The sequence below is a fragment of the Macaca thibetana genome, chromosome X (assembly GCF_024542745.1).
Source record: "Macaca thibetana thibetana isolate TM-01 chromosome X, ASM2454274v1, whole genome shotgun sequence".
Taxonomy (NCBI): Eukaryota; Metazoa; Chordata; class Mammalia; order Primates; family Cercopithecidae; genus Macaca; species Macaca thibetana.
This window is the reverse complement of record NC_065598.1, coordinates 78,925,411-78,940,239: the sequence shown is the minus strand read 5'-3', so window position 1 is coordinate 78,940,239 and position 14,829 is coordinate 78,925,411. Positions and strand designations below refer to the sequence as shown.

The 14,829-nt window shown below is 38.6% G+C and overlaps 1 protein-coding gene across 1 annotated transcript in view; it reads right to left on the bottom strand.

Annotated features, from left to right (window-relative positions):
• Positions 1-13,301, bottom strand: part of LOC126945830 (NADH dehydrogenase [ubiquinone] iron-sulfur protein 3, mitochondrial-like) — a 32,891-nt gene extending 19,590 nt beyond the window's left edge. Inside the window, exons 1-2 of the mRNA XM_050775868.1 lie at positions 13,239-13,301; positions 12,051-12,239 (exon numbers count right to left, since the gene is read on the bottom strand). Coding sequence (XP_050631825.1) covers positions 12,051-12,239; positions 13,239-13,301 — 252 coding nt within the window. The remainder of the gene's footprint in view (positions 1-12,050; positions 12,240-13,238) is intronic.
• Between the last annotated feature and the right edge of the window lie 1,528 nt (positions 13,302-14,829).

Genomic DNA, 14,829 nt, shown 5'->3' with positions numbered 1-14,829 from the left:
ATGCTTGTGATTTTTGCACATTAATTTTGTATCCTGAGACTTTGCTGAAGTTGCTTATCAGCTTAAGGAGATTTTGGGCTGAGACAATGGGGTTTTCTAAATATACAATCATGTCATCTGCAAACAGGGACAATTTGACTTCTTCTTTTCCTAACTGAATACCCTTGATTTCTTTCTCTTGCCTGATTGCCCTAGCCAGAACTTCCAACACTATGTTGAATAGGAGCGGTGAGAGAGGGCATCCCTGTCTTGTGCCAGTTTTCAAAGGGAATTTTTCCAGTTTTTGCCCATTCAGTATGATATTGGCTGTGGGTTTGTCATAAATACCTCTTATTATTTTGAGGTACGTTCCATCAATACCGAATTTATTGAGCGTTTTTAGCATGAAGGGCTGTTGAATTTTGTCAAAAGCCTTTTCTGCATCAATTGAGATAATCATGTGGTTCTTGTCTTTGGTTCTGTTTATATGCTGGATTATGTTTATTGATTTGCGAATGTTGAACCAGCCTTGCATCCCAGGGATGAAGCCCACTTGATCATGGTGGATAAGCTTTTTGATGTGTTGCTGAATCCGGTTTGCCAGTATTTTATTGAGGATTTTTGCATCGATGTTCATCAGGGATATTGGTCTAAAATTCTCTTTTTTTGTTGTGTCTCTGCCAGGCTTTGGTATCAGGATGATGTTGGCCTCATAAAATGAGTTAGGGAGGATTCCCTCTTTTTCTATTGATTGGAATAGTTTCAGAAGGAATGGTACCAACTCCTCTTTGTACCTCTGGTAGAATTCAGCTGTGAATCCATCTGGTCCTGGACTTTTTTTGGTTGGTAGGCTATTAATTGTTGCCTCAATTTCAGAGCCTGCTATTGGTCTATTCAGGGATTCAACTTCTTCCTGGTTTAGTCTTGGAAGAGTGTAAGTGTCCAGGAAATTATCCATTTCTTCTAGATTTTCCAGTTTATTTGCGTAGAGGTGTTTATAGTATTCTCTGATGGTAGTTTGTATTTCTGTGGGGTCGGTGGTGATATCCCCTTGATCATTTTTAATTGCGTCGATTTGATTCTTCTCTCTTTTCTTCTTTATTAGTCTGGCTAGTGGTCTGTCAATTTTGTTGATCTTTTCAAAAAACCAACTCCTGGATTCATTGATTTTTTGGAGGGTTTTTTGTGTCTCTATCTCCTTCAGTTCTGCTCTGATCTTAGTTATTTCTTGCCTTCTGCTAGCTTTCGAATGTGTTTGCTCTTGCTTCTCTAGTTCTTTTAATTGCGATGTTAGAGTGTCAATTTTACATCTTTCCTGCTTTCTCTTGTGGGCATTTAGTGCTATAAATTTCCCTCTACACACTGCTTTAAATGTGTCCCAGAGATTCTGGTATGTTGTATCTTTGTTCTCATTGGTTTCAAAGAACATCTTTATTTCTGCCTTCATTTCGTTATGTACCCAGTAGTCATTCAGGAGCAGGTTGTTCAGTTTCCATGTAGTTGAGCGGTTTTGAGTGAGTTTCTTAGTCCTGAGTTCTAGTTTGATTGCACTGTGGTCTGAGAGACAGTTTGTTATAATTTCTGTTCTTGTACATTTGCTGAGGAGTGCTTTACTTCCAATTACGTGGTCAATTTTGGAGTAAGTATGATGTGGTGCTGAGAAGAATGTATATTCTGTTGATTTGGGGTGGAGAGTTCTATAGATGTCTATTAGGTCTGCTTGCTGCAGAGATGAGTTCAATTCCTGGATATCCTTGTTAACTTTCTGTCTCGTTGATCTGTCTAATGTTGACAGTGGAGTGTTAAAGTCTCCCATTATTATTGTATGGGAGTCTAAGTCTCTTTGTAAGTCTCTAAGGACTTGCTTTATGAATCTGGGTGCTCCTGTATTGGGTGCATATATATTTAGGATAGTTAGCTCTTCCTGTTGAATTGATCCCTTTACCATTATGTAATGGCCTTCTTTGTCTCTTTTGATCTTTGATGGTTTAAAGTCTGTTTTATCAGAGACTAGTATTGCAACCCCTGCTTTTTTTTGTTCTCCATTTGCTTGGTAAATCTTCCTCCATCCCTTTATTTTGAGCCTATGTATGTCTCTGCGTGTGAGATGGGTCTCCTGAATACAGCAGACTGATGGGTCTTGACTCTTTATCCAGTTTGCCAGTCTGTGTCTTTTAATTGGAGCATTTAGTCCATTTACATTTAAGGTTAATATTGTTATGTTGTGAACTTGATCCTGCCATTATGATATTAACTGGTTATTTTGCTCGTTAGTTGATGCAGTTTCTTCCTAGCCTCAATGGTCTTTACATTTTGGCATGTTTTTGCAATGGCTGGTACCGGTTGTTCCTTTCCATGTTGAGTGCTTCCTTCAGGGTCTCTTGTAAGGCAGGCCTAGTGGTGACAAAATCTCTAAGCATTTGCTTATCTGTAAAGGATTTTATTTCTCCTTCACTTATGAAACTTAGTTTGGCTGGATATGAAATTCTGGGTTTAAAATTCTTTTCTTTAAGAATGTTGAATATTGGCCCCCACTCTCTTCTGGCTTGTAGAGTTTCTGCTGAGAGATCTGCTGTTAGTCTGATGGGCTTCCCTTTGTGGGTAACCCGACCTTTCTCTCTGGCTGCCCTTAAGATTTTTTCCTTCATTTCAACTTTGGTGAATCTGGCAATTATGTGTCTTGGAGTTGCTCTTCTCGAGGAGTATCTTTGTGGCGTTCTCTGTATTTCCTGGATTTGAATGTTGGCCTGCCCTACTAGGTTGGGGAAGTTCTCCTGGATGATATCCTGAAGAGTGTTTTCCAACTTGGTTCCATTTTCCCCCTCACTTTCAGGCACCCCAATCAGACGTAGATTTGGTCTTTTTACATAATCCCATACTTCTTGCAGGCTTTGTTCATTTCTTTTTCTTCTTTTTTCTTTTGGTTTCTCTTCTCGCTTCATTTCATTCATTTGATCCTCAATCGCTGATACTCTTTCTTCCAGTTGATCGAGTCGGTTACTGAAGCTTGTGCATTTGTCACGTATTTCTCGTGTCATGGTTTTCATCTCTTTCATTTCGTTTAGGACCTTCTCTGCATTAATTACTCTAGCCATCAATTCTTCCACTTTTTTTTCAAGATTTTTAGTTTCTTTGCGCTGGGTACGTAATTCCTCCTTTAGCTCTGAGAAATTTGATGGACTGAAGCCTTCTTCTCTCATCTCGTCAAAGTCATTCTCCGTCCAGCTTTGATCCGTTGCTGGCGATGAGCTGCGCTCCTTTGCCGGGGGAGATGCGCTCTTATTTTTTGAATTTCCAGCTTTTCTGCCCTGCTTTTTCCCCATCTTTGTGGTTTTATCTGCCTCTGGTCTTTGATGATGGTGATGTACTGATGGGGTTTTGGTGTAGGTGTCCTTCCTGTTTGATAGTTTTCCTTCTAACAGTCAGGACCCTCAGCTGTAGGTCTGTTGGAGATTGCTTGAGGTCCACTCCAGACCCTGTTTGCCTGGGTATCAGCAGCAGAGGCTGCAGAAGATAGAATATTTCTGAACAGCGAGTGTACCTGTCTGATTCTTGCTTTGGAAGCTTCCTCTCAGGGGTGTACTCCTCCCTGTGAGGTGTGGGGTGTCAGACTGCCCCTAGTGGGGGATGTCTCCCAGTTAGGCTACTCAGGGGTCAGGGACCCGCTTGAGCAGGGAGTCTGTCCCTTCTCAGATCTCAACCTCCGTGTTGGGAGATCCACTGCTCTCTTCAAAGCTGTCAGACAGAGTCGTTTGCGTCTGTGCAGAGGTGTCTGTGTGTCTTAGTTTACTGTGCCCTGTCCCCAGAGGTGGAGTCTACAGAGACAGGCAGGTTTCCTTGAGCTGCTGTGAGCTCCACCCAGTTCGAGCTTCCCAGCAGCTTTGTTTACCTACTTAAGCCTCAGCAATGGCGGGCGCCCCTCCCCCAGCCTCGCTGCTGCCTTGCCGGTAGATCACAGACTGCTGCGCTAGCAACGAGGGAGGCTCCGTGGGTGTGGGGCCCTCCCGGCCAGGTGTGGGATATGATCTCCTGGTGTGCCTGTTTCCTAAAGCGCAGTATTGGGGTGGGAGTTACCCGATTTTCCAGGTGTTGTGTGTCTCAGTTCCCCTGGCTAGGAAAAGGGACTCCCTTCCCCCTTGCGCTTCCCAGGTGAGGCAATGCCTCGCCCTGCTTCAGCTCTCGCTGGTCGGGCTGCAGCAGCTGACCAGCTCCGATCGTCCGGCACTCCCCAGTGAGATGAACCCAGTACCTCAGTTGAAAATGCAGAAATCACCGGTCTTCTGTGTCGCTCGCGCTGGGAGTTGGAGACTGGAGCTGCTCCTATTCGGCCATCTTGCTCCGCCCCGATAGGTTGTTAATTTGAGAACTTTCTAAATTTTTGATGTGTGTATTTATTGCCATAAACTTTCCTCTTTATGGTATTTTAAGTGTGTCCTAGAGATTCTGGTATGCTTTATTTTTGTTTTTATTACCTGCAAAGAATTTCTTGATTTCTGCCTTAATTTCATTGTTTACTTAAAAGACACTCTAGAGCAGATTGTTTGAATTCCATGTAGCTATCTTGTTTTGAGCAGTGTTCTCAGTATTAATTTTTATTTTTATTGCTCTGTTGTCTGAGAGTGTGGTTGGTATAATTTTGGCTGTGTAAACTTGTTGAGATTTTCTTCTGGCCAAGGATGTGATCAATTTTAGAGTATGGGCCCAGTGCAGATGGGAAGGTATATTATGCTGTTGTTGAGTGGCTTGTTCTGTAGGTGTCTATCTGTTCCATTTAGTTGAATTTTGAGTTCAGATCCTGAATGGTTTTCTGCTTCAATTATGTGCCTAATATTGTCATTGGGATTTTAATGTCATCTACTATTATTGGGTGGTTATATTTAGCCTTAAGGACCTCTTATGAGGCATGTCTGGTGGTAATGAATTCCCTTAGCGTTTGCTTGCCTAAAAAGGATTTTATTTCTTCTTTGCTGATGAAGCTTAGTTTGGATGGATATAAAATTCTTGTTTGGTATTTCTTTGCTTTAAGAACACTGAAAATAGTCTTCCCCCAATTTCTTCTGACTCAAAGTCTTTCTGTTGAGAGATGCACTGTTAACCTGACAGGGTTCCCTTTGTAGTTGACCTGCCTTTTCTCTCTAGTTGCCCTTGGTATTTTTTTCTTTCACATTGACCTTGGAGAATCTGATGACGATGTGTCTTGGGGATAGTTCTCTTGCATGGTATCTCACAAGGCTTCTCTGAGTTTCTTGAATTTGAATGTTGGCCTCTCTAGCAAGTTTTGGAACATTTTAATGGATAATACCCTCAAATATATTTTCCAAGTTGCATGTTCTTTCTCCCTCTCTTTCAGGGATGCCAATGTGTCATAGGTTTGGTCTCTTTAAATAATTCTATATTTTTGGAGGCTGTGCTCATTTTTTAAATTTTTTTTTCTTTATTTTTGTTTAACTGAGTTGATCCAAATAATTGTTTTTTAACTCTGAGATTCTTTCAGCTTGCTCTGTTCTACTGTTAATATTTCTTATTGTACTATAATATTCTTGTAGTGATTTTCCAGTTCTGTATGATAAGTTTGATTCTAAAAATTGATATTTTTATCTCTTGTTGTGTTTTTTAATATATGATATATAATATATACATTATATAATATATATGATTTATATAATATATACATTATATATTATATAATATATGATATACATTATATATACATTATATATTATATATATTCCATACATATATATATTTCCTTAGATTGGGTTTCAACTTTTTTTGTGAATCTCTATGGTCTTTGTTGTTTTACATATTCTGAGTTCTATGTCTTTCATTTCAGTCATTTCAGCCTTGTTAAGAACTATTGTTTGGAATTGGTGCAGTTATTTGTAGGTAAGAAGACGCTGACTTTTTGAGTTGCCAGAGTGCTTGTGCTGGTTCTTTTTATTTGGGGTTGATGTCCCTTTAATCTTTGAAGTTGCTGTTCATTGAAGAGTTATTTTTTCCTTTTATAATATTTGATGCCCTTGAGGGTTTGACTGTGGTGTAAGTTGGGTTCATACAACTGGCTTCATTTCTGGATGCTTGCAGGACACCATGGCTCAGTTCAGTACTGCTGGTCTGCGTGCTCTAACTCTGAGGGGCTGGGACCAGGCCCATAGCGTTTTTTCTCTGGCTTCCTGAAGTTAAGCACTTGCTGTGTCCGAGGGTCAAATATTTTCCTGGTTTGCTTGCAATGACACTCCAATGCGGTGCCCACAAAAGTGGTTCATCAAGACAGTGGCAACAGAGTTTCAGTCTGCATGCTGTGTATGCCAGTGGTGGTGTGGCAGCATTGTCTGTGTGTGCATGTGTGCCAGAAGTATGATGAGTCATGCATGTGCCAGTAAGAATGGGGTAGAGGCACCTGTGTGTGCACACTTTTGCTAGTGGTGGCAATCTTCATCTCTTTTGGGACCTGTCACTTGCTAGCCCTGAATATTTGGCTACTACCTCCTTTATCTTAGCTTCCATTTTTTTCTCACAACAAAATAAATTGTGACTGTTTGTGTGGAAGGTTCTGCAGAAGGATTGGGAAAAATGAGATTATTTTGAAATTTTCTTCTCTCAGTTATTCCATTCTAGGTTTACCTGGATAACAGCCCATTTTAGTTATACATAATGACATTTACTCATCAGCAAACCTCTAGTAAGTCTACACAAATCCAAGGCTGTAAAGAAATACTAAACAGTAAAAGTGAAAAACTAAAAAGTTGCTCTTACTATTGCAATGTAATGGCAGAAATTTGGAAGAAGCCAATTTAAATCTTGTGATAAAATTGATGCAGTAAGAATTTTGACCTAATTTTTGACATCTAAATTGGCAGTTTTTAAAAACTGTGAAATACATCACATTGACTAAAAGGAAGCTAAGAAGCAGTGGTACTAACGTATTTAGTCTTACCCTTTAGATTTTCCATGATGTTAAACTCCTTTGGAATACTAAAGTCTTTAAAATAGAACTGAAGTTTATTCCTACAGCATGCATTTTCTAATTGCTCCCATAATTTTTATTCTTTCTTTTTCCCTTTCCTGTTTTTTGGGGGAGGATTATTTGAATATTTTTAATATTTTATCTATTAAATTTTTTACTATGTCTATGATTTTATTAATGGTTGCTCTAGGGTTTAAACTATAAAGACTTTGTAGAGTCAACTTAATAAATATTTTACCACTTCAAGTGGAATGTAGACAGCTTATCATAAAATAAGTCCCTTTACAATTATCCCTTTCTGTTGTGTTTGTCATACCTGTACATACACTGAAAATTCATCAATGTAACGGTAGTTTCCTTTTATATGCGGTTTTGCTTTTTGTAGTTTCAATGACCTGTGGTCAATTATAGTCTGAAAATATTAAGTGGAAAATTCCAGAAGGAAATAGCACACAAATTTTAAATTGTGTGTCGTTCTGAGTAGCGTGATGATGATGATGAAATCTTGTGTCATCCTGCTCTGTTTCACCAAGGATATAAATTGTCCCTTTTTATAACATATCTATGATGTATATGCTACCTTTTCATTAGTCACTCAATAGCTGTGTTGGTTATCAGGTTGAGAAACCATAGCATATATATAGAGTTCAGTATTATCTGTGGTTTTATGCATCTACTGCAGGTCTTAGAACATATCCCTTGATAATAAGGGAGGATTACTCTACATACTTTGCTTTAACCTGTTATACCTATTTCTTAGAACTTAAGAGGGGATTAGACTAATACATCTACTCAGATACTTACTGTTCCTGTTAATCTTCATTTTTGATGTGCCAAGTGTTCCCCTGATATCATTGCCCTCTTAGATGAAGAACTTTCTTTAGCATATCTCTTTTAAAGAAGAACTGCTGATAAAAAAAAAAAAGAAAAATCTCTTAGACTCCTTTCATGTGAGAACATCTTTTTTTCATCTTTAATTCTAAGGTCATTTTCACTGGACATACAGTTATGTGTTGAGAGTACTCAAGTTCCAACACGTTACTCGTTAAGTCAGCAATATGGTGGAATAGCAGATTTCAGTTCTCATTTCTATTCTATAGAAATGCCAATTTTCCAACCACCTACAGATGAGAATAACCTTGTGGAAGCCCCAGAGTTAAGGTGAAGTTACAGCACCCCGGTGGAGCAAAATATCTGAGACTGGCTATATTGAAGAGGGTAAAAAAAAAAAAAATGTAGTTTCATTTTACCTAAAACACTCTTCCCCCGAGGCATTAGAGATCAGTCTCAAGAGAGGCCCCTTCAAATTGAAGATGATAAGAACAGTTTCATTTTACCCATGACAGCTCTCAACCAAGGCAACACAGCTTGGTGCTGAGAGAGGCCCCCTCAATCTGTAATTTCTCCCACAAGAGAAAGTGAGAGTGAAGTGAACACCTGGTGTCTCCAGACTTGCAGGATGCTTATCAGGAGGCCTGATTATGTCTTATCCCATCCAGAGCACTGAGGGGATTGGTACCTCTGAATTATCTGGGGGAAGTTAGGAGGAAGATGAAAGACCTGGAGTTAATAGCAACCTATGTGTGAATCACAACAGCCATCTGTGGATCTTGTCAACTGACCTGTAAACTCCAAGAAACTTTTCCATAAACCCTACAAAACAACACACCTGCAGAATCCCACAATCAGTTTACATATGCCACCATCATTCTCTATGCCACCATGACCAGCACCCCACATGCCCTGGTGCACAGTGCCCCATGTTATTTCTACAGAGGGCATGTACAAGACTTCTCTGATAGCACACAGATCTCAAAAGCAGGTGTGGATATCATTATCTTGCTCTATTCTACTGGATTTGATGAAGGGGTACACTGTTGAACATTTGAGGACAACTTCCTAAGGAAAATAAATAAGAGGCTGGAAACATCTGACCGATTTTGTGGGGTCAATATAAAACACACATAATATGAATCATTTTTCTAAAATGAAACAAGAGGAGTTGACTTGTCACATGCAAAAAAAAAAAAAAAAAAATTCTGAGAGACGCCTCAGAATGTCTAGCAATGCTGACTGGTGAAGGTCTTTCTCTCCCAAATCCAGTCAGGAAAGACGTCAAAGGTGAATGCATCTATAAATGAAAAAAAGAAAACAGAAATGCAAGGCTTCAAGGACCACAAAGCATGAAGGAAACATGACAGCAGTAAAGGAACAAAATAAAGCCACAAAGGCTGGCTCTAACAAAATGGAGATCTATAAATTACCTTAAATATTATTAAAATAATTATTTTGAAGTAAAATGAGCTATGAAAACCACCAATAGATACCTAAATAAAGCAGAAAAGCAGTACATGAGCAAAATAATATGTTGAACAAAGAAACAGAGATTACTAAAATAAATTCTGGTGGTGAAGAGTAAAACATCTGAACTTAAAATTTCAATATGAAGCTTAGACAGTAGACTCAATCAAACAGAAGAAAAAATCAGTGAATTCAAAGAAAGATCATTTGAAATTATCGTCAAAGGAACAACAACAAAAAGAAAGAAAATCAGAATGGGGACCTATAGGACTTAAGAAACAACATTAGGAAACAAACTTGCATATTATAAGGGCTCCCAAAATAGCAGAGAAAGAGAAAAAGGTACAAAGCATGTTTTTAAAAATAATGATTTTTAAATATTTTCCAAAACCTGGATGAGGCAATGTAAGACCAGAACTATGAAAGCCCAAGAATTCTAAATAGGTTGAACATAAAGATGTTCTCACTGAGACGAGTTACAATAAAATTATCAAATATCAAAGACAACAAAAGAAAATTTTGAAAGTGGCAAGTGAAAAGTTCCTCATCACATACAAGGGAACCTTTATAACACTATCAGCAGATTCCTTGGCAGAAGTCTTTTCAGGCCAAGATAAATCGGGATAATATATTCAATGTGTTAAGAGGGGAAAAATAGGGTAAAAACCCTGCACACCAAGATTGTGTGTTAACCTCATTCCTGAGTACCCAGACATTTATGAAGGTATTGTTTTATTTTTGTATGCAGATACTTGCTGGTTGGATTTCTGTGAGTGGGACTGGAACCAGTAAACTCCTATTGTGCCATCTGGCTCATGTCTCTCCAGTAAATGAGCTCTTGGAGTGTGTCCACTGTTTGGCTATTATGAATAAGCCAAACAAGCTTTGAACATTATTGTATAAATTTTGGTGTTGAGTGATGTTTTCAACTATATTGGGTATATTTTTGGGAGTGGGATTGCTGGGTCATACTGTGACTCCATGTTTTACCATTTGAGAAACTTGACGTTTTCCATCTTGGCTCCACAATTTTACATCCCCACCAGCAATGCACGAAAGTTCTAATTCCTCCAGACCCTCACCAACATCCTTATTGTCTAACTTTTGATTATAGCCATCATAGTAGGTGTAAAGTAGCATCTCATTGTGATTTTAATTTGCATTTCCCTGATGACTAATGATGTTGAACACCTTTCCATGTGAATTTTGTCATTTCCTTATCTTCTTGGAGAAGTACCTCTTCAGTTTACCTTTTCATGTTTTAACTGGATTATCTGTTTTTGTATAGTTGAGTTGTTAAAGTTTGTTATACATTATAAATACTATGCCCTTATCAAGCATATGGTTTGCAAATATTTTCTTTTATTCTGTAGGTTGTCCACACAATTCTATACCAGATGTGTTGCTTCTCTTATAAAAGAATATTACTTAGTAAAATTTTTTCTTTAAATTACAAGGCAATGATTTTTCTCAGAATGATATGTGATATTTGAACATTTTCCTTTAAATAAGTACAGACGCATCAGAATGACATAAAATCTGATAGTACCTGTTTTACTTTTTTTCTGCTGTGTACCTAGAGAAGTATATGTATACCTGCCAAAGCATACTCTAGAATATTTATTCTCCCAGGACCCACAGTGGTTCATTTGTTGTGCATTAAGTAGAAAATGTATTAGAGGGAAGTGGATAGTAGGATGGTATAATTCAGTCTTCACAAACCAAAATGGAAGCTGCTAGATGACAAAGAATTTAACCTCATCCACTTTTATATCCAGCAAAATATGCAGCATGTTACAAATTAAATATTTGCTGAATTAAATAGGTCTATCCAGTTCCAGATACAGTGGATTAGCTCATTTTCTAACACTCAGCAGTTCAATAAAATATGACTGAATTTAAATACTTATAAACAAAGTGTTTGAATTCGGGAGGATGAACATAAAAGTATTACTTTCTTCACTCCTTTTTCAAATAACGCCCTTGCTTTACCTTTAGCATCTTCTCTCACAACATTCTCCGTTCAAATCACAGAGAAACAATATGAAAAAGAAATACATCTTCAGAAATAAATATGTTAGGGTTACGTGTTTTGTGTGAGCCCCAACGTTTTTTACACCAAAAATAATAAAGATCAGTAAGTATTACTAGCTCATTTTTTTCCTAAATAAAGATCCTGCACAAAGCCATGGCCCTCTAAAAATATCCAGATAAGAACTCAAGTGACTGTACTAAAATTATACCACAGTAGAAACAACATCTGCCCCCACCGGTGAGAAAGAACCAGTGCAAGAACTCTGTCAACTCAAAAACCCAGAATGTCTTCTTTCCACCAAATAACCACAGTATTTCCCCAGAAAGGATTATTAACTGGGCTAAAATGGCTGAAATGACAGACATATAATTCAGAATATAAATAGAAATAAAGATAATAGACATCCAGGAGAAAGCTAAAACCCAATCCAAGGATTCTAAGGTTTACAGTAAAATGATATGGCAGCTGATATATGAAATAATGATTGGAAGAAAGAATAAAATTGATAAGATAGGGCTGAAAAACACACTACAAAATTTTTATAATGCAATTGCAAGTATTAACAGCAGAATAGACCAAGCTGAGCAAAGAATCTCAGAGCTCAGAGACAGGTTCTCTGCCTGGACATGGAAAGTAGAGGATCACACTGCACTGCAGTCTCTGCACAAGAATGGTGGTTTGGTTCAGGCTGCTGCTCCAGGCAAGTGGGTATTCTGAATGATTGTAGATATGCTTGGAGGTCAAGTGGAGAGGGCCTCACTGCCTCACAATCTGCTGAGGATCAGTTGGGTGGCTCGGACTGCCAATCTTGGTGAGCAGTTGCTCCAAATGACTGAAGATATGTCTGAGCATGTAGCAGAGAGGGTCTCCCTGCACCAGACTTTCTGCACAGAAAGATTTGAGCTGATCAGGTTGCTGATCTGGGTGAGAAGGTACTTCAAATGCCTGAAGATCTGCCTGGGCATGAAGCAGAGTGGAACATATGTCACCATGGTCTCTGTCCAAATGCCTGGAGCTCTGCTGGGGTATGGAGCAGAGAGTTCCCTGCTGCAGCATAATTTATGCAGAGGAAGGATGGGGCGGCTCAGGCTGCTTGTCCAGGAAAGTGGGTGCTCTGCATCCCTGGAGTTCTGCCTGTTGTTGGAGCAGAGAAGGTCCTGCCGTGCACAATCTCAGGGAAGCAGGCTTGGGCACCCAGCAATGACACATGCAGGTCAATTCCTGGTCAGCAATCTGGACTTGACGGCAACACTCATCGCCATGGAGAAACTACAGCTCTAGCAGCTCTAGTCCTGCTACAGGCATGAAACAAGGAAGAGCACAATTTCAGTGCATACAGCTGTGAAGCTTTCCACAGTTCTGGCTATGGAGGCTCCTACCCCACTCCAGAGCAAGTACTTCAATCTTTGACCCAAATCTAAAATGCTTGCACATCCATACTGCAGGGTTGCCAAAAATGAGTTACATTGTATTCACCTGGATTAAAAATAGCACTCTGTTCTCAATCTCAGGTCTGGAAAAATCCTGCAGCTTTTCCTAGTGTTTTTCACTTTCAGTGTCTCCAAGGTTCTCCTCACATTTACTCCAGGGATTGGGAGAAGCAAGGTTCTTGATTTTGACCTCTTTTACTAAGACCCCTAGTGTAAAGCTGAGTAACAGAGGGAGGCTGTATTTGTGTATTCTCACAATGCTACTAAGAAATGCAGGAAACTGGGTAATTTATAAATAAGGAAGTTTAAATGGCTCATAGTCCTGATGGCTGTACAGGAAACATGATGCTAGCATCTGCTCAGCTTCTCAGGAGGTCTGAGGAAACTTACAATTCTGATAAAAGGTGAAGGGGAAGCAGAGATGTCACATATCCAGAGCAGAAGTGAAAGAGAAAAGGGAAAGATTCTATGCCTTTTTAAATGACCAGATATCATGAGAACTCACCAAATATCACGAGGACAGTACCGAGGGGACAGTATTAAATCGTTCATGGGAAATCTGCTCCAGGATTCCATCAGCTTCTACCATGCCTCACCTCCAACATTAACTATTATGTTTCAACATAAAATTTAAATGGGGACACACATGCAAATTATACCAGAAGCTCTCTGCCTCTATCATATTCTGGGGTTTCATTTACTTTTGTCAGACAGATGCCATCATTGGGGCTTTTTGCGCATGATCTCCTCTCTGGGATCTCTGTTGTCTTTCTCTATTCCAGTGGATTCCCATTTTCCTTCTTGAATTAAAGCTCACAGAGTTGATGTTATGCACTATGCCATTTCCAGGTGGCTGAGGCATGCAAGAGTCTCTAATTTTCCCTTTTTGAAAATAAACAAAGATTTGTGTTTTAGACTGTTCCTCCTGGTGGCAGTGTGAACAGATTGGAAGGAGTAAAATGTATATATAAAAGAAACAATTAAAAATTGATGTAATATTCCAGGAAGATGATAAAAGGAGTTTGAAATAAAGCAGTCATTTTGGGGATAGATTTAAAGGATTTTAAGACTGTAGAATAGACAGTACAAAGTAATTAATTTGATATGAAAAGTGTGAGAAAGAAATGGATATGGATTCTCAGTTTACTTGGATTATAGAATGTAAGAGGAAAGAGAATTCCAGATAAAAAGATAAGCAAAATAACACTAAGTTTTAGTCAAATGGAGTTCCAAATACCAGAATAAATTAATAATTTACTTTTTGACAGCCATAAATATTTTAGCTGAAGAAAACTAGCATTCATTTGGTTGACATTTCCATTGCACCATAGAGAAAACTGAGGCCCAGAAAAAATAAAATAAAATTATACAGCTAGCTAGTGACAGAGCAATGACTAAAACCTGAAGTTATTGGCTGGCAACACACTGCCAACAGGTCTAGCTTTAGATATATTAACTCAGTTTATTTTTTTATTTCCATAGGTTATTGGGGAGAAGGTAGTGTTTGGTTGCATGAGTAAGTTCTTTAGTGGTGATTTGTGAGATTTTGGTGCACCCATCACCCAAGCAGTATACACTGCACTATATTTGTAGTCTTTCATTCCTCACTCCCTTCTCACCCTTTCCCCCTGAGTCCCTAAAGTTCATTGTGCCATTCTTATGCCTTTACATCCTCATAGCTTAGCTCCCTCTTATGAATGAGAACATATGATACTTGGTTTTCCATTCCTGAGTTGCTTCACTTAGAATAATAGTCTCCAGTCTCATCCAGGTTGCTGTGAATGTCATTAATTTATTCCTTTTTATGGCTGAGTAGTATTCCATTGTGTGTATATATAAACATATATAGTATTCCATTGTATATATGTGTGTATATATATACACACAATGGAATATATGTGTGTGTGTGTATCTCAGTTTCTTTATCTACTCATTGACTGATGGCCATTTGTGTTGGTTTCATGTTTTTGCAATTGGGAGTGATGCCGCTATAAACATGCGTGTGCAAGTATATCTTTCATGTAATGACTTATTTTCCTCTGGGTAGATACCCAATAGTGGAATTGCTGGATCAAATGGTTGTTTTACTTTTAGTTCTTTAAGGACTTTCCACACTG